This window comes from Podarcis vaucheri, assembly GCF_965113315.1.
Source record: "Podarcis vaucheri genome assembly, chromosome: 7".
Classification (NCBI taxonomy): Eukaryota; Metazoa; Chordata; class Lepidosauria; order Squamata; family Lacertidae; genus Podarcis; species Podarcis vaucheri.
This window is the reverse complement of record NC_138765.1, coordinates 83834418-83861226: the sequence shown is the minus strand read 5'-3', so window position 1 is coordinate 83861226 and position 26809 is coordinate 83834418. Positions and strand designations below refer to the sequence as shown.

Here is a 26809-nt window from a genome sequence, read left to right as displayed (position 1 = left end):
CATTCCGTATTTTCTCTGCCGCCTCGGGGGAAAAAAAGGAAAACGGGAAACCCTGCTCACCTCGTTCGTTAGCCCGGCCCGTGAGAAAGACCAGTAGATCAGGGGGGACTTGTGGGACCCTCTCTCTCCTTCTCAAAATCACAGACGTCAAGAGAGCCTGGGATAATTCAGAGTCCCCAGCAGCGACTGCAGGGCTGCCTCTTCCTCGTCCAGAGCTCACAGCCAGGGGGAAACAGTGCGAAAGGGAGATAAAGGCAGGCTTTGCCATTCCCAGGCCAGTGAATCACTTCCCCTGCCGGGATTTCGCAGTCTTTGCTGGAACCGGAGACACTGCCCACCCACAGCACTACCCTTATTAATCTCTTCCTCTCTGAGCTGGCTGGCTCCACACTTGTGGCTCTGGTGGGGTGGGGTGGGGGAGAAAACATCCTTCGCAACCTGCGGGAAAGAGGGAAATTGGCTAACGGCATTCCCACAGACACCGCCGGACACTCTCAGGCTCCGTCCCACAGAAGGCATGCATTGCGAGGGCAGGTGGGGCTGCCTGCTTGGGGAAGCGCTGTAAGCTGAGCAGCTGCTTGGCGTGCGGAAGGCCCCCGCTTCAATCCCCAATGGCTGCATCTCCAGGCAGGGCCGGGAAAAGATTCCCTGCCTGAAATCCTGGAGAGTCTTCACTGCCGGTTAGCGTAGGCGTTGAGCCGACTCTGTGCAAGGCAGCTTCCAGGAACATCCATGGAAACTTGTACAGGACAGGAGCTGGCAGTGCAGGAGCCTAGGAAAGCTGCCAGCCAGCCTCTAGGCCTGGCCCACCTCGAAGGGTTGCTGGAAAGACGTTATACAGTGGTACCTCGGGATGCGAACGGGATCCGTTCCGGAGCCCTGTTAGCATCCTGAATAGAGCGTAAGACGTGTCTGTGCGTGTCGCCACTTCCGCGCATGCGCGCGATGTCATTTTGACCGTCTGCGCATGCGCGAGTGGCGAAACCCGATGGTAACGCGCCCCGTTACTTCCGGGTCACCGCAGAGTGCAACCTGAAAATACTTATCCTGAAGCATATTTATCCCGAGGTATGACTGTATATGGTTGTAGCTTTATTTGTGTGGCACCTGATACTCCAAAATCTGAAACTGACGTACACAGTAATTTTTATATTTTTAAAAATAAAACAAACCTAGGAGGGATGACATGCTTTGACTCCCGCCCCTCCGCACATCAAGCAGTGTATAATTTTTCATGAAATAAATAACTGAAATTATAAAGCAGCAAGGGTGTAAAAACCATCCACTGCCATTGAGCGAGCGGGAGACAGATATAACCAATTTTAAAATGCTTGGTTGTCTTAGCCTGGCACTTAAAAGACGTGATGCTCGGGGCAGAAGGAGGGGTGGGGGATATTGCACTGGAGCAAATGTGGGATATAAAAGTAGCAATAATTCTAAAAAAAAAAACCAAAAAAGCTACCCCACTGGTCTTTCTAGCCACTGGCGCTCTCTCAAAATATTAGAATTTACAAAGTGGCGTAATGGGAACCTGGTGGAATGGAGAGAACTGTTGGGATGTGGTTATCTCTGGATACAGGGATAAGGAAGGATATAGATCAGGCCAGTGGATCAGACCAGTGGCCCATTTGATCCAGAATCCTGCTCTCACAGTGGCCAATCAGACATCCGCGGGAAACCTGCAACTAGACCACAACAGCCCTCTCCTCTCCTGTGGCTTCCAGCAGCTGGGATTCAGAAGCATCACACTGTCCAACTGTGGAGGGTTTGTGTCAGAAACTCAAGATACGCAAGCTAGACCCCAAATTGCTCCATAATCCTAGATTGCAGGCGCCAAAATGGGATGTCTGGTTGCCATTTTGGGACAAGATGGCTCTAAAAGTCTTATTTTTCAAGCGATGGACTGGCTGTGATTGATTCTCAGTTAAAACAACTTGCTAAATCAGATGGCAATCTTGAGCTAGGTTAAGAGCTTTCAGAACTGAAAGAAGAAAAATCACTCGATCCAAGGGCAGTCCCACATATATACTGTCCTGTTCTGACCTCTTTTTCTTAATGGTGACACGGACCATTCAAAACGTAAGAATATTCTTCACAACTGTGAGCAGGGCAGTAGGGTGGGTTAGAGGAAGTGTAGACAGGCTACAACCAGTGCTTTCCCCCCCAAGGGGTACTCAAATGTACGCAGCACTGGAACCTAATTTTCTAGGGAGGGGGGGAGTGCTGGCTGCAACAATTAACTATAATGTTGTTCACTGCTCCTGCTCAGGCTGCACAGAAAAGGCCTTTTGGTTCCTGAAATTCATTCTGATAGATTTCTACAGGATGTGGTGTTAAGTGTGTGAAGGCAGTCCAGATCCAAGGATCCACAGGTATGCAGCTCCAGATGGAGGTGTCAGGCTCCATTCTGGTGCCCAGGTATCTTCACTTGGCTGCAAGTGGCCAATAGGTAAAGGTAAAGGGGTAAAGGGACCCCTGACCATTAGGTCCAGTGTCGGACGACTCTGGGGTCATCTCACTTTATTGGCCGAGGAAGCCGGCGTACAGCTTCTGGGTCATGTGGCCAGCATGACTAAGCTGCTTCTGGAGAACTGTTTACATTCCTGCCAGAGCGGTACCTATTTATCTACTTGCACTTTCGACATGCTTTCAAACTGCTAGGTTGGCAGGAGTAGGGACCGAGCAATGGGAGTTCACCCCGTTGCGGGAATCGAACCGCCGACCTTCTGATCAGCAAGCCCTAGGCTCTGTGGTTTAACCCACAGCGCCACCCACAGCCAGGTGCAAAATGCAGCCGGCAAATTTCAAACATGGGACTGGAGGCAGAGCATAGCCACTGTGGCTAGTAGGCCTCAATTGTCCTCTCTTCAATGAATGTCCTTGACCTCCATGATGTAACAGCCAATGGCCCATCTAGTCCAGACTCCTGTTCCCTTAGTGGCCAATCATGGGAAACCTGCAATTGGATTCAGAAGGATGACTGCCTCCATCCAGCTGCTGTTTCTAGTGGTCTCATCCTCTTGGCTTGGAGAGGGAGAGGAGGTGCAGATAGTGCCATTTGCAATGAAGCAACAACTTTGCTGCAGGGAAGCTGTCCCCATCACCAAAACCTCCCCCTAAGCACACCCAACAAGGCCCTAGCTCAGTGGTGCCCTGCGTTCAGAAGGTGGCAGCTTCAATCCCCCAGCAGCATCTTGAGGCAAGGTTGAGAAAGGCCCTCCCACAATCTGAAACTCTGGCGAGCTGCTGCCAGTCAGTGCCAGTCTCTGAGCTAGAGGGACCAAGGATCTGGTGGCAGCTGAGAAGGGAGCTTTCTGTGTCCCAACACAACTTGTCTCTTTGTTGTTGTTCCCATGAAAACAACTGAAAAATAGCCTGCCTGAGGGGTTTGGTATCTAAAGCAGCTGCCTTGAGCAAAACCTCCGCCTCTCCTGAGCTTACCTGATGGACCAAGGGAGAGAGAGAGAGAGCATGCGAGGCGTCCTCTCTCCTCTCCCCACCTCTTGGATCAGTGCCCCAGAAGCTTGGCTCTGAGCGCCAGCCGCCTTGGCTCAGGCAAAGAGCTTTTGCCACCTGCCAGGCTCATTACACAGACTTACGGACTTACGGCTGTGCGTGGAGATGCCCAGCCAAAACATCTCCCCCCGCCCTTGCTGCCAAACACACACACACACACACACACACACACACACTTAATCAGGTCGCAGCCAGCCAGAAGGAAGTCAGCCTCTGGAACAGCCAAGGCAAGCCACGGCTGGTTGGGTAGTGAGGAGGGACTCCGGGGAATGGAACAAAGAGATCCTGACGATCCCCAGATTCCTAGAAGATAAAGTGTCCTCTCTGAGCTTTGGCGTGGGGAAGAGGAATCTAAGGAAGTTTAAGCAGGAGTTCCTCCACTGGCAACCCGCAAAGCCACGTTGGGGGCTCCAGTGACCCACACTGAAAACACATCCCCCTGCCTCAAGCACATCTTCTAAAGGGAAAATGGGATGTAAGGGAGCAGAAATTTCCATCCTGTTCTGTGCTCATTCCAACCCACAGCGTCTCCCTTCTGCTACGGTTCGGCAAAACCTACATGGTCGTTCGCAATGAATGTGATTAACTACTTAGCCAAATTCAGTGCATCTCAGCGGAAAGGGAAAAATGACACAGAAAAGTTTTTGTAAAGTTCGTGGGCTAGAAAACAACAGCAGCAAATGCTACTCCAGAACTTCCAACGAAAATGCCAATCACAGCAATCTCTACTCCTGTTTCCGTTCCTGGCAGAATTCTCCAACATTGCTAGAAGCCAGGCGTGGGACATTGTCGGGAGGGCAAGCCTAGATCAGAAGGAAGAGGAAATAGTCCTCCCCCAAGGCACTGAACAGGGCTTGTGGATTTCGTAAGGAACCTCAAAACCCTCAGACGTGGGAAAAGCCAGTGTCAGACAAAAGGGCAATGTGGTTCCTGTGCAAACCCTAAAGCTGTGCACTTTTGCAACACATGCAAACTTCTCCCCTGCTCCCGTCCTGCCCGTGTAAACTTAGACCCAAACAATACAAGAGATCCCACCTCAGCTCATTCTTGCCATTTTCTATTCTACTAATGTTTGTTTATTCTCCTTTTCTGCACGCTTCTCTCGGTACCTATTGTTGAAGAGCAGGATATGAACACTGGGGGGGGGGGAGGACACTTTCCCAAGCGCCACCTAACGTTTGTTCAGCATCTGCAAGGAGCTCCTCTTTCAGGACGGCAATCTTTGGAACTCCCTGCCTCTTGACATCAAGTAAAATTCGTTTAAAGTGCCCGCTTTAAAATGCTGGGCTGTATCAATTAATTTCAACGAGTTTCCTCCAAGTAGGACTGATTGTGGGTACAAGGCTTCAGGGTGTATTCAATGTGAGTCCTAAGCAGAGCAGGCTTTCGTTGGATTCAGCCCTTTGCTTCAGCAAGCCAACCCAAGCAAATCAACTCTTACCGATATTATCTGTATTTTTGATAAACATTTTACCCTGCTTCATGCAAAGTGCTTACTATTGTTATTACTGTGCAGTCTACAAAGTCTGTTAATTGATTCCAGGGAAACTCAGAAGCTTCCAATTCTAAGCTTGACCTGCTAGATGGCCAGGTGAAAGACAGCAAGTCCGAGTCTTGCTGAACACTCTGGCCTTATGGCAGGGCCTGGTTCCCCCAAAACCGTATAGCTTCTGGGGTGGCCTCCCCTGTCATTAGAGTTTTTTTAACGGAGTTGGGGAGGCCACCTGTCATGTGATCATTTCAGTTGTGATTCTTGCATTGTAGGTAGTTTGATTAGATGATCCTTGGGGGTTCCTTCCAATTCAGAGTCTACGAATCTTGGAAACTCATTGCCAACACCCTGTTTCCTGGGGAAAGGCGCTCCCTCCTGCTGAAAAATTCTGGACAGGAAGGAGGGGTTTTTTTTGGGGGGGGAGGAGAGGCAGGGACTGAGGAGAGAGGGAAGCAGCATGCACGCTAAACCACATATAAAACTCCCTTCTCCTCCTCCCTCCAAAATCCTGGGAACCGTAGCATACCCCCTCATGGAGCTATAATTCCAAGCACCCTCAAACTACAGTTCCCAGTATTCCTTAGGGGGACATAACGTGCTGAGTCCCTTCTGACGGCTCCCATAGCTGCACCAGTGGGAAGGCTCCCACCCACAGCTTACAGAGCATGTTTTAAGCTTGCCCTGAAGAGAGGGAGGTGTTATACACCCAGAGTGCACCAAAGGATTTCCCTAAGCTGGCAAAGAGATGCGGCTTGGCTCCAGGGCTTTTGTTTTTTGGATCCCTGAATCCTTACTGCACCTTCTGCTTTTGCCAAACATGAAAGAGTTGGGTGGGGAAGGAAATGCCTAAGCATTGCCTCTCACTCCTTCCTCCGCCCGCCCCCCCAACAAGGCTTTGGAGATGGTTCTTTATCCCGGTTTTGCAAATTGTTTTTGAACTGCTTGTCCCAAATTATGGAAGGAGGCAGGGGTGGATGGACACCCGCAACTTGACCAATGAGCAGGGAAGGATTTTTCAGAGTACTTTCTCAAGGGCCTGTTCGGGCTGCCCCCCCCCCATTTGGAAGACGCTGACCACCCACTCCCCAAAGCCAGCTGGACTCAGCTCATGTTTGCCCTCATCAGCGTAGGGCAGCCTTCAAAAAGCGCAGGGCTACCAGAGGCCCCCACATTCCCTTTCTCCGCAGAAGTTCCCCTGCCAAAATCCATGGCTCCCCTTAAAAGCAACCCGTGTTCCTCACCCACCCCAAAGGAACGATCCACCTGACTGCAAGAAAGAGGAATGCATCGAAAGTACGGCTTCAGGAGAGCTTTTGCATGAGTTATTTTTGCTAGCAGTTGCTTGCATTTTGGGGGGGGGGACCCCACATGAAATGCAGGGCTAGAGTATCCAAGGAGACCCTCTTTCTCCAGGAAAGGATTCCAGGCTTGGCCTTCCAGGTTCCTGCTCATCCTTCTTTCAAGGAGCCTCTGCCTTAAGGCTCTTTTAAGCCTGGCTGAAGTCCAAGAGGCTGGAGGGCTGCCCTGCTCAGTTCCTCTACGCCTGAAAAGGGGTTTGAAGCATCGCACGTAGGAAGGGCACCACGCCTATTCTCTTGCCCCCTCCTGCCCCTGACACCCCACAAAGCAAGGGGGCAGAGAGAGACAGTGTGTGCTGGCGAGCCGCCCCCTCGCTGCCCACTACCTCGTGTACAGTCTGGGAATAAAGTAGAATGAGTTAGACTACTTTCTTCCCATCTGTCAACGGCGGGGGATATGGCAGCCCAGCCCCCAGTTTGGCAGTGTGGTGCAGTGGTTAAAGCACTGGACTAAGACCTGGGAGAGACCGGGGTTCAAGCGCCCCGTTCAGCTGGGTGCGATAATGGACCAGTCACTGCCTCTCAGCCCAACCTACCTCGGAGGGCTGTTTGTTGTGGGGCTTGAACGAGGATGGGGGAACCATGTATGTCACATGGAGCTCCTTGGGGGCAGGGTGAGGAAAAACAGTGTTAGAGACTCAGATAAATAATCTAATAGCCAAATGGCACCTTAAACCTGTTGCCACAAAGGAATGTCTAGGAGCTGTCCCCCCAATGATTATTGTTGTTGTTGTTGTTAACATTTCTATACCATTTTATATTTTAGAGAACAAATCTCAAAGCCGTTTACAAAACATTAAAACATCAAATAAAACAATCCAGCATAAAACTGTTCGACAGTGGGATTTGCTGCCAAGGAGTGTGGTGGAGTCTCCTTCTTTGGAGGTCTTTAAGCAGAGGCTTGACAACCATATGTCAGGAGTGCTCTGGTGGTGTTTCCTGCTTGGCAGGGGGTTGGACTCGACGGCCCTTGTGGTCTCTTCCAACTCTATGATTCTATGAAAACTAATTCAAGCGCCAATGGAAATATTTCAGATCCACCTCTTAAGTGACATTTTGCTTTCCATTTAATTTCTGACTAATTTCGAACACTGGGGAAAATGTGGGGGCATACGGAATAAATAAATAAATAAAAAAACGAATGGGCACGGCTAAGTTAGGGCTTTATTTATTGCATTGGCACCCCAGGTTTGTCCTCCAGGGGGCTTAAGGCAGTGTGTGTGGTTCTTCCCCTGCTCAGTTAATGCCCACAACAACCCAGAGATGCATTTTAAATAAAAGGACACATTCTACTTATGTAAAAACACCAGGCAGGCCCCACAAATAACTCAGAGATGCATTTTTTAAAAAAGGACACATTCTACTCATGAAAAAACATGCTGATTCCCAGACCGTCCGCGGGCCGGATTTAGAAGGCGGATTTAGAAGGCGACTAATGCCTACCCCTGCTCTAAACATTAGGCCACAATGGTGTCGTTCTGATGTTGGATTCAGCACGTGCTCTTGGGCTGGGGGGAAAGTCCGCAGGGGACGGCGACTCATGACGCTTGGGAGATGGGTGCCGCCTTTTCAAAGGGCCAGGCAAGCCCTGGCACACAGGGCGCTCACTGATGCCTCTTGGCCCAGGCACAGGAGCGCCAGAGCCCAGCTCTGCAAACAGTAGCCCATTATCGCCCATGCAAATGCGCCCATCTCCTGTCAATAGCTCCTTATCAGGGAGAGTTAGAGAATTGTCATCCACCCACTTCCTTGCTGTTTGTTCTCAACCTGGCTTGGCTCCCTTCTCCATCATGAACTCAAAGATTTGTAGAGTTGGAAGGGACCCCAGGACTCCTCTAGTCCAGTGCAGGAAGCTCGAACCCACAACCCATGCTCTACTAACCTTTTTGAAAAAATAAAAAAAATAAAAATTATTAAAACGTTTTCATAATACAGTAAGATAAAAATAAGCTAAACAAAAGCACACAGAGAAAGAGGAAAAACAGCAAAAGGAAGCCATCCTTTCTGATGCAAGACTCTGCAAACCTCCCAGAGCCACTGGGGCTGAGCCAGCATCACAACTGGGGCCGGATCCCTTCTCATAATGCCACTATACAAATCTGTGCTGCAACCCCATTTGGAGTTCTGGTAGGCTCGCCTCAAGAGCATACTGCAGAGTTGGAAAAGGTTCAGAAAAGGAGACTGAAAGGAGATATGATAGCCGTCTTCAAATACCTTAAGGCAGGGGTCAGCAACCTTTTTCAGCCATGGGCCGGTCCCTCAGACCATGTGGTGGGCCGGACTATCTATATATATCTATATCTATATCTATATATATATATATACACACACACACACACACACACACATATATATATATATATATATATATATATATATATATATATATATGGTTTTGGTGTCTTCGGGTGTCTTCCCGTGTAAGAGTCGGGGTGTCTGTGCGACGTTTCGACGAGGTCTCACTCGTCATCTTCAGGCTGGTGCTTTCGGCTTCTTGTTACTGGAACAGAGCAGAATCTGGTGTTTGAGTTCCTATAAATACTGTTGAGGGGTGTGGTGTATAGCCTCCAACGTTCTGGGCAGAGAGGAAGTTCCTAGATTAGTGTGCCTTTTCTTCTTTTGTTCCTTAATTACTTGAGGGATATCTTGGGTGATTTCATGAGTGATATTCTGAATATCACTGGGTGGGTCATTAATTACTTGAGGGATATCTTGGGTGATTTCATGAGTGATATTCTGAATATCACTGGGTGGGTCATTAAGTGTAGATTAGTTGCTAAAGCTCTCGTGTCTTGACCTCTTGAGCTTGTGAAGAGTTTTTCTGAGAAGATGGCTGTGCTGCATTTAGTTGTGCTCTGGCTTGGCTTCGTGTATAGGGGCGAGCTATGGTTTTGTGCCTTGTGCCAGCCAGATCTGTGTAGGGATTGCAGGGGGGTGCAGCATCCGGAGGTGCCACTATAGTTTGGTTGCTGGATGGAGTCTGTAATATGTCTGTGGAGAGGGTCTGGGTTTGGGTCTGGTGTGGTTGATTGGTGACGGCGTTCTGTGTGCCTCTGGTTCTGGTGTCGGTTTTTGTGGGGAGGGCTAATTTCCAGATGTCTGGCAGGCGGGACGTGTCGTCACGCTTGTTCATGTTGTGAGGGTGTTTCTCTATCTCGATGGCTTCCATGATTATTCTCTTGTGGTGATGTTCCATGTTAAAGAGCAATTTGGAATCTGCAAAATTAATTTCGTGTCCTGTTTCTTTCATGTGTTGGAAAAGAGAGGAAGTTTTTTCTTCTTTTTTGACGGCATTCTTGTGTTCTGCGATACGTGCATTTATTCGTCTGTTTGTTTGTCCAATGTACGTGGCTGGGCAGACTTTGCAGGGTATTTCATAGACCCCTTGGTTTTCCAGCTGGATTTTGTCTTTTGGGTTTCTGAGGATATTGGCTATTTTTTGGTTGGTGCAGAAGGCTGTTTTGATATTGTGTTTATGGAGGATTTTGCTGATTTTGTCTGTAGTGCCCTTGATATAAGGAAGGAGGGCCATGCTATTGTTTTCTTCTGTGTCTTGGTTTTTGGGGGGTGTTTCTTTTTGGATTAGGTTTTTGAACAGAGACTGGATGGCCATCTGTCCTGGACGCTTTAGTTGTGATTCCTGCATGCAGGGGGTTGGACTAGATGACCCCGGGGGGTCCCTTCTAGGATTCGAAGTCTGTCCAGAAAGTTGAGTTTTGACCTGTTTCTCATCTACTGTCATTTCAACTTTTCAGATGCTTTAGAATTATTGTGGTTAGTTTTTATCAGCAACTATTCTATTTTTATATTATTTTTTTGCAGAACAGCTTTGAGGACTTTTTAAAGCCGTCAAGCAGTGTACAAATTTTAAGACATAAAGATACAAAAGAAATGCAGCGAGTCTGCTCTGAGCAGGACATACCCCTTTATTTTAGGGAGCCCCTGGAAAGACAAGCCATAGGAAATGACGTTTCCAAGAGATACAGAGAAGCCCTGGAAGGGCCTTTTTTTTTGCAGTTCGGGAGGAAAGCTCTGCACAGACTGAGCTACGAAATTTGCAGGCAACTACTGAGCAGCAGCCCCAGATGTCAGGCTCTGAGTCTGCCCACCCCTCCTTCACTGCATGCAAACCCCACCACTGTTTGGTTTCTCCTTGGCACAATACAAACCCACGTCAACGAACTGCGTCAGAGCTCAAGGGTTGGGGGGTTGCTGATCTTTCCCTCCTGCTTCTCCACCCACCCTTTCCTCGCAAAACTAACTCATCCAACTTCAATCCGGGGGCGCGATAGGCAGGCAACTCTTTCTTGGAAAAGCAGGCAGCAAAAGTGGCCTCCCCGGGGGCTGGACAACAAAAGGGCCTCTGCCCTCCTTCTGCAAAACAGCGTCTCTTGCGAGGAGCAAAGGTCACCAGGCAGGCAAGCAAGCAAGCAAGCAAGCAGGCAAGCAGGCAGGCAGGCAGGCAGGCAGGCTCCCCACCACCACCACAGAGAAGGGGCAGCCTGAGCAACAGCCGCCATTCCTGGGGGTCTCTGCTTGCAAGGAGGGTCAGCAGCCAGCCGAGCCCACAAACCAGAGAAATGTTCCTGGGACACACAAATGCACACACCGCAGGACTCCACTCTGACGCATGGGTGGGAAGGCAGATTTACAGCTGCCTGCTCGTTTTTATAAACAGCTGCTCTGACTTTTTTTCATTCGTTTCTCTTTTAAAATAAATTCGTTTTTAAAATGTCATGGTTACAGAGAGGCTGCTCCTGCTGTTTCAGGAGATACACAAGAAGAGAATCTTAAGAGCGATTTTTTTTTTATTCTTACTCCAGTATTTTAAACTCTTCCTTCCTTGCAATCCCTTTGCAGACTCTCCTCTACCCTGTCTCAAAATAGCTTCCTGAGTTGCCTCCAAAGGAGGAAAGTTAGAATATAAAGGTGGGAGCCTTCAAGGCCCTCTCCTTCCTCTGTTCCTGTCACTTGGAGGGCCTTCCACGGCGAAGATCAATGAGAATAGAAGGTCCAGGGAATCACATGCCCATTTATAGAAAGGTATCACTGAAGATTCTTCATCATATTCATATCCCAAGCTCAAAGCAGTATATCTGTAGCCACAGCAAACCTGAAAGGCCATAGTCCAATACTAACACTCCAGCACAGAACTCCTGAACCTGGTGTCCTTCAGATGTTTCAAACTACAGCTCCCATCAACCTAAGCCATCTTGGGCTCTCTGGGAACTGTAGTTCAAATTTACCTGGACGTCACCGAGTTGAGGAAGGCTACTCTAAAACCTCAACAACTGCAAAACCTCTACATTTGTCAGAAAGCTATAACAACACGCCACTTTAAAAAGACAAAAAAATGCCATTGTTTCTCAGCGAGAATTAACCTAATTGGCTTCTGTCATCAGGCTAAGCCTCAAAACGCTTTATGATTGCAAGCGTTCTTTGTTGCCGTCCTACGCAAAAAGCGGAACGCTTTAAAAATCCTCGATCCGTCAAAACACCTGAGTCTACTCTCTGCAAGGCTATTCAAAACCTTTCATGCAGACGCACAAGTGCTATTTTCCTCCCAATCTTACAAACGCAACATTCTTGCACAGAGATGGGCACAGGGCATGTGGCCGGTCCCAAGCCCAGACTCCGAGACTGCGGCAGGCGGTCCTGACCGGAACTGTCCTTCCGACATCCTGGCTGCTTCTGTCTCAACAGATGTTAGGACATGGTCTTGAAGGTGTAAGAGCAGCCCTGCTGGATCAGGCCAAAGGCTCGTCAGTTTCACCCAGAGGTCAATATGGACAGCTACATATCCCTGCATTGCAGGGGATTGGACTAGATGCTCAGAGCCCCTTCCAACTCTTATGATTCTATGGTGCCCATCACCATCACAGCACCCGTAACCCCAAGGTTCCTGATGACTAGGGCTGGGCAATATCTGGCTTTCAACACTGTGATATATCACCAGCTAAACATCGCAATATACCAATATATCACGATGCCTAAAATAAGAATGGAGATCTGTAGAGGAACTGGCTGGCTTCACGGTTTTCCCCACATTGTGATTTTTGCATAGCACACACATCATGTTTCATGATATATCACCAAGTCAAAAATTATGAAACTGGTATCCCGATATGGACTTCAAACCGGTACAGGATGATATATAGTCCAGCCTTAGTGACCACCCCAAACTATCTTGTCTTTTGGGGAGAGAAGGTGCCTCCTTTTTGTCTGCACTTTTGCTCATTTTGGGGGTGGGGCAGTATCTCAGCCCTAGCAGCCTTTCCTTCTGCAAAAATGGGTATTTTGGGGCGTGCGTGACATTTGGAAATCTTTTTCCAAATGTGCTCCCTGAGTTCCCCCAAAACAGTTCGGGGTGCATTGATTTCCAATTCTGTGCACACATATACTCAAGGGCCAGGCGACCCGACAAGGGGCAGTGACGGGTGGGAGCAGGCCATCTTATTCATAGGTGCTATGGGTGCGGGGCACCCGGGCACTGGGCTCTCAGGGGCCCCAGACCATGAGTGCAGGGCCTGAGAGTTGAGTCCGGGGAAGAGCCCACCCGTCAGTCGGAGTGCCACAGTGGGCTCTTCTGCTGCGGGCAGCTCTGTGCCATGAGTTTGGGGGTGACCTAGCCAGCGAGGTGACTGGCTGGCTCCGCCCTCCTGTGTGCCTGGGACTGGGCAACCTGGGGGGGAGTGCATCTTTGCACCCCGGCACCGCATATGCTTAAGACAGCGCTGGGTGGGAGACACGGCAAGAGGGGAGGTATAGAGACTTATAAAGAGCATATATTTAAAGTAGATGAATAAATGAGCAAATTAAGTTAATAAGGATGTGCAGATGATACTAAAAATAAACTCAAGGAACCGCAGAAGAAGGGGGAAGGAAGTCAAGAAATCTCAAAATGATTGTAAAATTAGTGAAATGTACAAACCTGAATAGCATAATTTGTTTGAGTCAGGAGGGACCCGAGGGTCATCCAGTCCAACCCCCTGCCATGCAAGAATCGTCCTACAACCAACCTCAGGGCCGCAGAGACCTGGATGCGGTTTTCAAGCTCTGGGTCCCCAGATGTTTGTTGGACTACAACTCCCATCATCCCTGAGCTCTGGCCTTGCTAGCTAGTTCAACGACATCTGGGGACCCACAGCTTGAGAAAGGCTGCAAAGCGGCACCGGGGAACCGGCAAGAGGGATGTGGAAGCGGGAGACACCCTCCCCTTGCCGCCTCCCGCTCCTCAGGCATTCTGAGATAGACTGCTCCTGCACCTGGAGGCTCTCTTTCCGCGCTGGCTTTGCTAGGCCGCCTCCCTTCTCGCCACCCGGAGTCTCCCTCTCCGCCTGCGCGCGCTGAGGACTTGCCGTGTGCCTGGCGCTCCCTCGTGCTGCCTGCCCGAGCTCGGGCGTCCGGCCCCGACCGAGGCCTCGCGGCGGCCTGGCCCCGCGCCCTCTCTCCACCCCGCGCCCGGACTCACCATGGCGGCTGCGCGGCGCTCGCCTCCCGTCCCCTCGTCAGCCTGGCCGGGCAGCAGCTGCGCGCCAACTGAGCGCCGCCGCCGCCGCTGCTGCGGCGCCTCAGCCCGGCCGGAGGAGCGGAGCGGAGTGGCGTGTCGACGGTCCAATGGCGGCCGGACGGGAGGGCTCACCTGGCCCCGCGCAGCCAATCCGCGCCCGGGGTTGGGGCGGCGTGGGCGGGATTTCCTCGCCCGGGAATTAACCCTTTCCTCGTGCCCAGGTGCGCCTCTGCAGGGGGAGGGAGGATGCCGCTGGGCTCCCGACTCCCATCATCGCCGTTTTGGTACACAGTATATCAGCTCCTGGATATCTGATAGAATCGCAGGTTTGGAAGGGAACCCCGCAATGCAAGAATATGCAGCTGTCCCTTGCGGGGATCGAACCTGCAACCTTGGCGTTGCTAGCGCGACGCTCTAACCGACTGAGCTAAAGTATTTTAAGCTACTCCAGTGCTCTTTTAAAATGCGCTGGGGGGGATTATTGAGTTATATTATTATTATTATTATTATTATTATTATTATTATGTGTTTTATAGTGTGATTTTATATTGTGAAGCATTTGTGTGTATGGAGTGGTATACTGTTAATAATCATACTTGAGCTAAAATGTTTTAAAGTACAGTATTGTAGTTACTTCTTGATTTTTTTGTAAGTCACTTTCAGGTTTGCTGCCGTTGTTTTACGACAGTTACGCTGTATATAAATTTTATGAGATAAATAAATAAATCATCCCTGACCCCTGGCTGGGCTGACAGGAGTTGGAGAGATAGGAACTACAACTCCCATCATTATCCCTGCTGGCCACGGCTCCCCCATCTCTGAACTTGACCCTCACTTGCCTGTACCACTTGACCTACCTCCATTGCAGCCCTTGGCTTCTTTCAACACAGGGATGGGGAATATATGCCCCACTAGATGTTAGGACTACAACTCCCCTCCTTATCCCTCACCCATTGGCCATGCTGGTCGGAGTCCAAAAATGTGTCTGGAGGAACGCAGATGTTCCACCTCCCTGTTTTAATCTCAGAGTGGAGAACACCTGCGGCTTTGCAGATGCCCCTGGATACCATTTCCCATCATTATCCCTGCCTATTAGTCATGCGCTGTGGGTTAAACCAAAGAGCCTAGGGCTTGCCGATCCGCGACGGGATGAGCTCCCGTTGCTCGGTCCCTGCTCCTGCCAACCTAGCAGTTCGAAAGCACGTCAAAGTGCAAGTAGATAAATAGGTACTGCTCCGGCGGGAAGGTAAACGGCGTTTTTGTGCACTGCTCTGGTTCGCCAGAAGCGGCTTAGTCATGCTGGCCACATGACCTGGAAGCTGTACGCCGGCTCCCTCGGCCAGTAAAGCGAGATGAGCGGCATAACCCCAGAGTCGGCCACGACTGGACCTAATGGTCACAGGTCCCTTTACCTTTACCTTTTTAGTCATGCTGGCTGCTGTGGATCATGGAAGCAGGACTCCAAAAACTTATGCATAACCATAAATGTTCTCCATCACAGCTATGCCCTCTTCTCCCCCTTTTTAATAATAATAATAATAATAATAATAATAATAATAATAATAATAGCTTTTTTCAGCACACAGAATCAACCTGTATCTTCCTTACAGGGGTTGTGTTGCTATGAAGATAAAGAGGAAGGGAGATATTTCACACTTCTTTCAGCTTGAGCCCCTTAGAGAGACAATATCTTAAGAATGGCCGATGAAGATGATGGATTTTTCAGAGCTAGCCGACCTAACCGGAAGAGTCCACGACCAGAAGGAGGAGGAGTGTCAGGAAGATTGGATTAAATTTAATGATTATCTAGTTAAATATGTATGGAAATAGCTTGTAGATACTCAGTTGGCTTAGGATTTTACTTAAGTTAAATAATGAATTAATATGTTTAATTTCAAAGGAAAAGATCTAAGGATGTTAACGTTCAAGTTAAACTTTATAAGAACTGTGATTTGGAAAACCGTTAAAAGGACATGCAATGAAATTCAACCAAGGGGAAGCGAGGAAGTCACTTAACAATGTTAATAAGTGTAATTTTTTAATTAGGTTATGATTTATGTTTGTTTTATGTGTTTATAATTTTGTGAAAACTAATAATTTTTTTTGAATAAAATAGAGTGACAATATCTTCCATGAATTTGCCAAAGGTTGGGAGGATTATTATTATTATTATTGAAATGAAAGAAAGTCTGAAGAAAGGATTGCAGTGAAGGTTTTCTGTTTGAATATTTTCTCTTCAGTTGCAATACGCTGGTTAACTCTGGAGAATTCATTTGATCGCTTTATCAAGAAAGCGCAGGGTGGAGTTGTACAAATTCCACATGGGAGGCAGTTTGAAGTTGGGATGGAGAGGTGTTTCTCTCCTCTCAGAATCCTAGCTGGGCTCATAAGCTGTCCTGAGAAGACACAGGATGGGGACAGAAGGTAGGGCTTCTCCACAAATCACAGTTAACCCTCTAGGGATGTAATGGCCACAGGCCACCAACTGGGACGGCTTTAAAGGAGGCCTGGAAAATGCAGAAGCCTGGGGGAGCAGGGGCTGTGTTTCTCAATCCACCACTGGAAGCACTAAGTGCTTTTGAATACAAGCAGCTGGAAACAGCAGGAGGGGAGAGTTGCACTGGCAGTGGTTCTTGCATCCGGTTGGCCAACCCTGCAATTTCATGATTCTGGGAACCAGTTGGCTCAGTAGTGACTACGTTGACTGGCAGCAATGGTTCTTCAGGGCACGGGTCTCTCCTAGCCCTACCTGGGCTTGAAGTTATTCCCTTTAATATTTCTTTTGTTTAACCTCTTCCTTCTAATAGTGATAGGTTCGGAGAGGCTCAGAGGGTGGCACATGAGAACGGGGGCTTCTCTGCAGTGGCTCCCCGTCTGTGGAATGCTCTCCCCAGGGAAGTTCGACTGGCGCCTTCATTACATAGCTTCAGGCGTCAGGCAAAAACATTCCTTTTTAACCAGGTCTTTGGTTGACCTGATCGACAGGTCAACCAACCCTTTTAAAATATGGCTCTTTTGTGGGGAGGGGAGTATTATTGGTTGGGGGACGGGTGGCGTTGTGGGTTAAACCACTGAACCTAGGGCTTGCCGATCAGAAGGTTGGTGGTTTGAATCCCCGTGACAGGGTGAGCTCCCGTTGCTCGGTCCCTGCTCCTGCCAACCTAGCAGTTCGAAAGCACATCAAAAGTGCAAGTAGATAAATAGGTACTGCTCTGGCGGGAAGGTAAAAGGCGTTTCCGTGCGCTGCTCTGGTTCACCAGAAGCGGCTTAGTCATGCTGGCCACATGACCTGGAAACTGTACACTGGCTCCCTCGGCCAATAAAGCGAGATGAGCGCCGCAACCCGAGAGTCGACCACAACTGGACCTAATGGTCAGGGGTCCCTTTACCTTTATTATTGGGTTATTGTTTTTATTTTGAATTTATATGTTGTGATCTTTTTTGTGAACCGCCCTGAGACCTCTGGGTATAGGACAGTATATAAATTCAATTATTATTATTATTATTATTATTATTATTATTAACAACAACAACAACAACAACAATAATAATATATTGCAGGGGTTGGGCTAGATGACCCTTGGCTCCCTTCCAACTCTCTATGATTCTACGGTTCTATTCTTGTTGCAAAATAACCCCAAACAAACAAACAAACAAGCTTGTGTGTGATTTTAACTATAATTATAAAACTGCAATAAAGTGAAGGGGGGAACAGGCCAATTGCTTTTGGTGTTGATGCAATGCACCTTATTTACAGAGAAGAGACAGATGCCAATCTGCCTTTCCTCCCTTTTGCTTCCTCCTGGAACACTCCCCCCCCCCCGTGGTTTCTGGTTTCTCTGGTAATCAAATCAGTCTAAGCCCGTTCTGTTTGCAGAATGGAAACTGTTCTCTTTCCGTTACAGATAGCAACAGGCATTGTGGTACCAAACCTCTTTGAACGCAGAGCAGCCCTGTCAGAACCTTTGCCCACGGTTACCCTGATAGTGTCTCTCTCCCCCCCCCCCAATTTATGACAATTTATGAAATTTATGATTTTATTTCTTATACAAATACTGAGACACACCGTTGCTTACTGCCACCAGTATCTGCAAATGTCCGACTCATTTAAGGCTACAGTGGTACCTCGGGTTACATGCGCTTCAGGTTACAGACTCCACTTCAGGTTACAGACTCCTCCGGCGGCAGCGGGAGGCCCCATTAGCTAAAGTGGTGCTTCAGGTTAAGAACAGTTTCAGGTTAAGAATGGACCTCCGGAACAAATTAAGTGCTTAACCCGAGGTACCACTGTATATGGAACCTTCATTCTCAATCATGACAGAACTCACAGGTGGAAAACACTTTTATTTTTACAAATCTTCATTATTTGCAGGGGAGCCTTTGTATGAGTGAATACTTTTAATATCCCTTTGGAGCTACGCTGGGTCTTGGTACTTTTGTCCTTCCGAGCTGTGACATTTTGTGCTTTAATATTTTGACGCTTTGTTTCCCTTTTTGCTATTTTTGCACCTTTTGTCGATGTTAATAAACAATTTTTTTTAATAATTAAAAAAACCACAAGATGAAACCTGCTGTTCGATCCACTGTGAGTAACAGCTTCTGTGTGAATCTGACACCGAAGCAAAAGAGTGGGTCAGGAAACCTACAAGGGCACACCACCCCCTTTCTTTTGGTGGGGCAAGCCTGCCCAGGAGATGTTCTTGGGGGACTGTACCACTACTTCCCCACCCCACCGCAATTCGTAAGCATCTCCAGCTCATCCTAAAAATAACCCTTGGGTTTTAAAACTGGTTGACACAAGACGTGCAAACAATTTAATGACTTGGTTGGCTTGCGAATGTCAATATTAATACTGACTGTGGAGTCAAGGTGGGCTTGTGATGGTTCGGTCGAAGCCGGGACTTCCCTCGTGGCCTGTGTCCAGCGTGGAGCCTGTCTGAGATTTTGGGAAGAGATTGGGCTGGGGGAACGAAAGATAGACTAGAGAGAGGAGGACAGACGGTGGGCAGCCAGCCCAAAGATGCCCTCCAGATGTTTTAAACTCCTAAGAGGAGGAGGCAGCGATACTTCTGAATCCCAATTGCTGGAAACTTTAGGAGGGGAGAGTTGGTCTTTTGCTCAGGTCCTGTTTTCGGATTTCTGGTTGGCCCCTGAGAGAACAGGATCATAGAATCATAGAGTTGGAAGAGACCACAAGGGCCATCGAGTCCAACCCCCTGCCAAGCAGGAAACACCATCAGAGCACTCCTGACATATGGTTGTCAAGCCTCTGCTTAAAGACCTCCAAAGGAGGAGACTCCACCACACTCCTTGGAAGCAAATTCCACTGTCGAACAGCTCTTACTGTCAGGAAGTTCTTCCTAATGTTTAGGTGGAATCTTCTTTCTTGTAGTTTGGCTCCATTGCTCCGTGTCCGCTTCTCTGGAGCAGCAGAAAACAACCTTTCTCCCTCCTCTATGTGACATCCTTTTATATATTTGAACATGGCTATCATATCACCCCTTAACCTCCTCTTCTCCAGGCTAAACATGCCCAGCTCCCTTAGCCGTTCCTCATAAGGCATTGTTTCCAGGCCTTTGACCATTTTGGTTGCCCTCCTCTGGACACGTTCCAGTTTGTCAGTGTCCTTCTTGAATTGTGGTGCCCAGAACTGGACACAGTACTCCAGGTGAGGTCTGACCAGAGCAGAATACAGTGGCACTATTACTTCCCTTGATCTAGATGCTATACTCCTATTGATGCAGCCCAGAATTGCATTGGCTTTTTTAGCTGCCGCGTCACACTGTTGGCTCATGTCAAGTTTGTGGTCAACCAAGACTCCTAGATCCCGATGGGCCCCCTTTGGCCTGATCCTCGGCCCAGTATACCTGAAGGAGCGTCTCCACTTCCATCGTCCTGCCTGGACTGAGGTCCAGCTCCGAGCGCCTTCTGGCAGTTCCCTCACTGCGAGAAGCCAAGTTACAGGGAACCAGGCAGAGGGCCTTCTCGGTAGTGGCACCCGCCCTGTGGAACGCCCTCCCACCAGATGTCAAAGAAAAAAATAACTACCAAACTTTTAGAAGACATCTGAAGGCAGCCCTGTTTAGGGAAGCTTTTAATGTTTAATATGTTATTGTATTTTAGTGTTTTGTTGGAAGCTGCCCAGAGTGGCTGGGGAAACCCAGCCAGATGGGCGGGGTATAAATAAATGATGATGATGATGATGATGATGATGATGATGATGATGATGCAATGCTTTTCTCATGGACTGGTGAGAGATGTAGACCAAAACATCTGGAGGGCATCATCTCAGAGAAGTCTGCTCTGGGGAGGAAAATTGAGGCAATAAAGACCCAGTTGCACTTATCCGCTCGAGGAGTCCCAGAATCTGCAAGGATTTGCAGGGGAGCAGAGAAGCTTTGAGCAAATCCCAGCCCTTCCTCCACTCAGTTTCCTTCTCTCTTTCTCTTTCCATCTCTCTCCTGCTGTAATCAAAACCAGACCACCATCTTTATGAGCGACATTACCCCTCTCCGGTTTAAAGGAAGGCCCAATCTGAACAACAACTGAGGAACAGCAGGGAAGCCACAGTATTTTCGTCGCAGAAAATTGAGCTTTGACACAAGTTCAAGATGAGTTGGTGGACGTCCAAGCAGAACAGTCTTGCATCTGCAGAAGTCCCGGGTTCACAAATATTTAGCCACCCAACCAACCGTCCTGCCCCCACAGAACCATTGTCAAACCTCCTTCTGCAAGGCCCTTCAAGGTTAACAACAGGGCGACTTTAAAAGCTGCCCGGACAGCTGGAAGATCCAGATTTAGAGCAGCGAGGGAGGGGGAGAGAGAAAGGAGTTTATTTGTGCCAAGGTTCAATTCCACACCACTTTTTTTTTTATAAGTGTCAGAACACAATCGTGGAACTTGTGAAAAAAGAAGAAAAGAGGGCCTCTAGTCATGTGCAGAGTGCACCCCAACGGATTAGCCACAGCCCAGCACAGTCTGGTGTTGTGCATAAGAATGTTGGAGTAGGACCTGGGAGAGCCGGGTTCGAATTCCTATTCAGCCAGAGAGTTCACTGAGTGGCCTTGGGCCAGTTACTGTCTTTCACCCTAGCCTACCTCCCAGGGTGGTTCTGTGGATAGAAGGGCAACTGTTATTGGAAGTTTCTGGGGCATTTTCAAGGGTCTTTTGCAGCAGCTGCATCCAACTCCAGCTGTTTCCTCTCCAAATCTATCTTGGCAACCCCTATGGAATGCTCCGTGCACCCAAATAGGTAGAAAACAAGGTACAGCAGGGCTGCCTCTGGTGGTCCTTTGCACTGTACTGGCTGAGGCTGATGGGAACTGTAGTCCAAAACCTTTGGAGGGCAGATCTGGAGCAGGAAAATGTTGCTCATTGGAGCAGGGCAGGGCAGGGCAGATCAGGAGATGGGCTTTGGGCTTTCCAAGCAGAAGCGGCTTGCCCTGTCTTTTCAAGGGTGGTTATGGAAGCAGCCCAGGGAGTTTCAAAATGACATCCCTGTATATTTTCACACCCACTAGACATGGGTGTGCGTTTCCGGCCTTGCATGCAGCTTGGCTCACTGGCGCGAGTGACCCAGAGCTGTTTGCAAGTACCACCCTGGTTCTGCTCTGGGATGGGGCCAGCCCTATATATTTTGCTGTCTGAGGGAAATGGAGAAAGGGTGGCACCGTTCAACGCTGATGATGAACACACCCAAAAGAGCACTTTAGGGGACCCAGGAGACGCCATGGGGCAGTAGAGGGATGGAGCTGGAGGGCTCAGTTTGAACAGCTGGGGGTTGCTTTTGCAGTCCCCCCCTCCACCACCACCCCCGATCTGTGAGGATGCTGGACTGGATAGGCAATTGGCCTGATCCAGAAGGGCTCTTCTTTATATCATCATGGCACCTCAGCCAACTCCACCCTATTTTTAAAAATATTTCTTTTGCAGCCCCAGCGCTGCCGTCTGAGAGAAGAGCCCGAGAGCGCTAGGAGGCGGGGGAACGTTCATTTGCCAACACTGCAGCCTGCTGGCCAATGCTTGGAACTGCAAGAGAGCGACAGAACCTAGCAGAAGCTGTGTTGTGTTGTGTTGTGTTGTGTTGTGTTGTGTTGTTGTGTTGTGCTGTGTGTGTTGGCCCTTGACATCTGCAGTTTTTAGAATTCCTCACATAAAAAAATATATTGTTAAACTGCTGCCCGGTGAACTGTTGGAAATCTTTTAAAGTCAAACAACGGATGAATCGGCTGATGTCTCAGCAGCCCTGCTAATTATTATATTTTTCTCACCATGAGGAACTGCTGCTGTTTTCTTCAGAACTAAAATTCCTTGTGCCTTCTTGCCAGCAGGGAGCAAGCTGTGAAGGTTCTCTGTTAATTAGTTACTCAGTTGCCAGTTTTCTAAACGTTTATCTGCTTAAGGTTTATCTACCTTAATGTTTGATCCCAGCTTTTTGATTCATTAGTTATGCTGCTCGGTTATGCCTTGAACTTTAAAAAAAATAAAAAATTATGGAAAAGGCTGGGATATAATTGTTTCAGATAAAGAGGACATGGAATTCTCTGTCTGGCCCTCTTTGTAGATATAAAATGCATTCTGCTGGACTGGTTACAATCTGTTTTATGCCATGAATGCACCTCTCAAGTTCTTAATGCCCACAGATGTACACACACAGAGCGCTCTCTCAGGTCACCTGTGATTGGGGGCACACACCCCAATGTAGAGTTGCCCCCTCAATTTAACTAGTCTGTGAATGAAATAGGCAAAATCAGAAGTGGTACAGTGATTGAGACACCGCTCTGTATACCATATTAAAAAAAGAGTATTGTTATACTTAACTTATCAAAGGTGGGGAACTCAAATTGAATCAAATAGTCATTGCTTTTTTTGTATTCATGCTAAACAAATGTACATTTGGAATATGGTCCGGTATTTGTCAGATTAATGACAAAACCAAATTATTGCTGTTGGTTTTCCATATTGAGAATTTTGTCGTTTTATCTTTTATTTGTAAAGCACTTTGAGGTTTGTTTGTTTGTTTGTTACAGTCAAGTAGCGCACATAAATGTTTATGAGGTGAATAAATAATAAATATATATCCTATGTATATCAGCACATCAGTTCTCAGCCCCTCTCTTTTGAAATAATGTGACACACACACGCAAACACACGGCATTGCCACAGTTCAGACCGTGCTCAAGGCAGCTTGCAACATGAAAACAAAACTACACAACTACAATACAACAAAGATAATCACAAACAATAAATAAACATTATCTAATTAATGGGAGCTGTTGGAGTCTCCTTCCATGGAGGTTTTTAAGCAGAGGCTGAATGGCCAACCTGTCAGGGGGGGTTTAGCTAATAATAATAATAATAATAATAATAATAATAATAATAATAATATAATACAGTGGTGCACCCGCAAGACGAATGCCTCGCAAGACGGAAAACTCACAAGACGAAAGGGATTTTGGTTTTTTGAGCTGCTTCGCAAGACAATTTTCCCTATGGGCTTGCTTCGCAAGACGGAAACGTCTTGCAAGTTTGTTTCCTTTTTCTTAAAACCGTTAATACAGTTGCGACTTGACTTCGAGGAGCAAATCATAGCACGCGATGTGGTAGCCTTTTTTGAGGTTTTTTGAAGACTTTGGTGATTTTTGAAGCTTTCCCAAAACTTTTCTGAAACCGTGCTTCGCAAGACGGAAAAAAACGCAAGATGAAAAAACTCGCGGAACAAATTAATTTCGTCTTGCGAGGCACCACTGTAATAATGTTTTCCCTGGCCAGAGCCGGGCACAGGGCAGCTAACACCAGTAAAATTACAATTAAAAATAAAAAAAAACCAAACCAATTTAAAATACAGGTTAAAATATAATTTAAAATGGAGCCTCATTTTAATAGTAGCCCATAGATCAAAACCATAAGGGGAGGGAAACATAAGGGTCAGACTGAGTCCAAACCAAAGGGCCAGGCGGAACAGCTCTGTCCTGCAGGCCCTGCGGAAAGATGTCAAGTCCCGCAGGGCCCTAGTCTCTTGTGACAGAGCATTCCACCAAGTCAGGGCCAGTACTGAAAAGGCCCTGGTCCTAGTTGAGACCAACCTAATCACCTTGCGACCTGGGACCTCCAAGGTGTTGTCATTTGTGGACCTTAAGGTCCTCCGTGGATGAAGATGGGGGAAAAAATACCAACAGCTGAAATTGATGGACTATGCCGAATTAGATAAACTAACAGGAAGAATTCTAAACCAGCGGGACCAGAGATTCACAGAAGACTGGTGTAAATTTACGGACTATTTGAAAAGTAATTGTGACGATCAGATTACGTTTGTAGATTTGCAAGAAGTTTTGTGAGGTGAATTATTTGACTTATTGCAAAAATTGGTAAAGAGGAGAATTGTTAGTTAAGATAATTAAAGGCAATATGAATTTAAGAAATGCAGAAGAAGTGATAACAATGGTGAATCATCAGAGGTGCTGATGGAAGTCCAAAAAGATTGTATAAGAAGTGAAGTTTGTTGCATGTATGATAAGTAATATGTTAAAATTAATAAAAAATTATTTAAAAACAACAACAACAACACCCACAGCAACAACACTCTGTCGGGGCCTGGGGACGCTGCCTTTGGGGACTGAGCTCAGCGCCTTCTGAATGCCAAGCAGCTGCTCCGACGCAGTGGCGTAGCATGGGGGTGCAGGGGGGGCCGGCCGCACCGGGCGCAACATCTGGGGGTTAGGGTTAGGGGGCGCAAATCCACGGGTTAGGGGGCGCAAATTACTTGCCTTGCCCCGGGTGCTGACAACCCACGCTACGCCACTGCTCCGACACTCAGCTCCGCGGGAGACACAGGAAGGGAGCTGCCTTTCCGTTCCCGCCCGGCAGAGGGCAGCAGAATCCCGCCTGGCTCTTGCGATGGGGCAGCAGCCAGTCCCTTTTCCTTCCCAGCCGAGAGGGAGGGGGGGGGTCCAGTGACTGACACTCCCTGTCCCCCTCCCTCCCTCTCCCCCTTTAAAAAGGCCCGCGGGGCCCTCCGGCGATGCCCGCGCTGCAGGCAGATGGTGCCGGCGCAGTGAACGAGGGCAGCGGCTGGCGGAGGAGGCGACGCGCATCAGAGCTGGAGGTGAGGCTATGGGGACAGGCGCCCCCCAGGGAATCCCCCCTCCTCTGGCCCCCTTATTCCTCCTCCGGACAAGGGCACGCTCTTCTCTCCCCCTTCCTCTTCTCTCTCTTTCTCTCCCTCCCTCCCTCTTCTTTCTTTCTTTCTTTCTTTCTTTCTTTCTTTCTTTCTTTCTTTCTTTCTTTCTTTCTTTCTTTCTTTCTTTCTCTCTCTCTCTCTCTCTCTCTCTCTCTCTCTCTCTCTCTCTCTTTCTTTCTCTCTCTCTCTCTCTCTCTCTCTCTCTCTCTCTCTCTCTCTCTCTCTCTCCCGGGAAGCAGCAGAGGCGCTCCTCTCCCCAGCTCCTTTCCCGGACCACAGCCCCCCATCCCATGTGCAGAGCGCCTTAGCCGCGGACTCCCTGGTTTCAGCGCGCCGGGAAGGGGAGGCTAGAGAGATGATCTGGAGATGGGTGGTCCTCGGTGGAGACAGGTGGGCAACGGGGATGGCCAAGCCCCCCTTCAGCTTCCTCTTGCTGCCAGCCGGGATGGGAGTTTCTGAAACGGATCCGAAAGAAAGGGGCGCAAGAGCCAAGGGCTGGGGGCAACACTTGGGGGGGGGGGGCTGCAGCGCGGAGGGGCAAAAATAAATAAATTACAAGGAGCTTTAAGGGAGATCAGAACACAGCCGGAGCTCTTACTGTGGATTGAAGGGAGCTCCGGGTGAGCCCAGCCAAGGGGTCTTTGCTCTGCTGGGGTGCGGTTCTGCAGGGGGTCCGGTGGAGAAGATTCCTTCCACACGGTCCGCTTCAGGTGGAGATGCCTTTTTTTGCGCCTGGGACCTCCTTCCTGCGACGCTGGTGCTCTCCCACTGGGCTATGCTCCTTCTGAAAGATTCTAGTCCTCATTGTTCCAAAGGAATTTGAAGAGGAGCGCAGGGAGCTGCCTGGTGCGGATTCAGTGTCGTCTGCACTGGCTGGCAACGGCTCTCGGGCAAAGGTCCCTCTCAGCCCTAAATGCAGATGCCTTTTAGGATTGAACGGGGGGGGGGTGCAAAGCTGGGGGTCTGCCGCTGGGCCGCAGCCTCCTTGCCCCCACCCCCTTTCTCCCCAAGCGCCTCTGTGGGGCAGAGAGATTTCTGGCATGGTGGCTGCTCCTTCAGTTACTCCAACAGGTCATTTGCGTCCAGCTAATTCCCCCAACGTCAGCAACCGTTCCCCCACCCCCTCCCCATCTGCGATGCATTAGGAAATTTATTCCTGCACCAGACATTGCCTTCCACAATATTCCTGTACGTACTGCATTTTTGGCTTTCAATAGCACCTACACCCAGCGATGTGGTTTCCAAGAACGACTGAAAAGTTTTTGCAAAGGTACCGTCTCCTTCGTGGTGGCAATTTTATTGCCTCAGCTGCTTGGGGTTGGGGTTTTTTTGGGGGGGACGCCCCATTCTTTGCAGTAGTTTCCTTGCATGGGGCTCTGTCAGGTTACTTTATAACCCAGGCCAGGCAGCAAGACTTGAACCCAGGTCTCGCTGCGAGAGGAAAGAGAGGTGAGAGATTCAGAAAACAGAAGCAATGCGAAACGAAAGAGTAAAGCGTGCTGTGAACATGTAACAAGGTGAAAAATCGCCCCAAACCTGAAAATAAATAAATGAGGGACTCACAACAAGGAAGGACATCCTCAGACATGCCTTTCAGTTTAGCTGTCTGTCATGGACGCTTGAGCCGAAGTTTCTGCATTGCAGGGGGTTGGACTAGATGACCGTTGGGGAGCCCTTACAACTCTAAGATGCTATGAAAAGGCAAGCAAGAGGGGGCACAGCAGAAGTGTGTAAAATTCAGGACGGCATGGAGA

General features: G+C 48.7%; 2 protein-coding genes across 6 annotated transcripts in view; one reads left to right on the top strand and one right to left on the bottom strand.

Annotated features, from left to right (window-relative positions):
• The window catches only part of ECE1 (endothelin converting enzyme 1), a 79898-nt gene extending 54206 nt beyond the window's left edge, over nucleotides 1-25692 (bottom strand). Inside the window, exon 1 of one of the 5 annotated variants that reach the window (XM_082229999.1) lies at nucleotides 25654-25692. Coding sequence is in view for 2 of the 5 variants with exons in the window: in XM_082229994.1 (XP_082086120.1) it covers nucleotides 13298-13342 (45 nt within the window). In the remaining 3 variants the exon portion in view is untranslated. Of the gene's footprint in view, nucleotides 1-60; nucleotides 309-13297; nucleotides 13358-13631; nucleotides 13809-13837; nucleotides 13933-25653 lie in introns of those variants that run through there. The other 4 variants (XM_082229996.1, XM_082229998.1, XM_082229994.1 and 1 more) reach the window with 4 other exon arrangements.
• Nucleotides 24860-26809, top strand: part of ALPL (alkaline phosphatase, biomineralization associated) — a 64716-nt gene continuing 62766 nt past the window's right edge. Inside the window, exon 1 of the mRNA XM_082230168.1 lies at nucleotides 24860-24980. The gene's annotated coding sequence lies outside the window, so the exon portion shown is untranslated. The remainder of the gene's footprint in view (nucleotides 24981-26809) is intronic.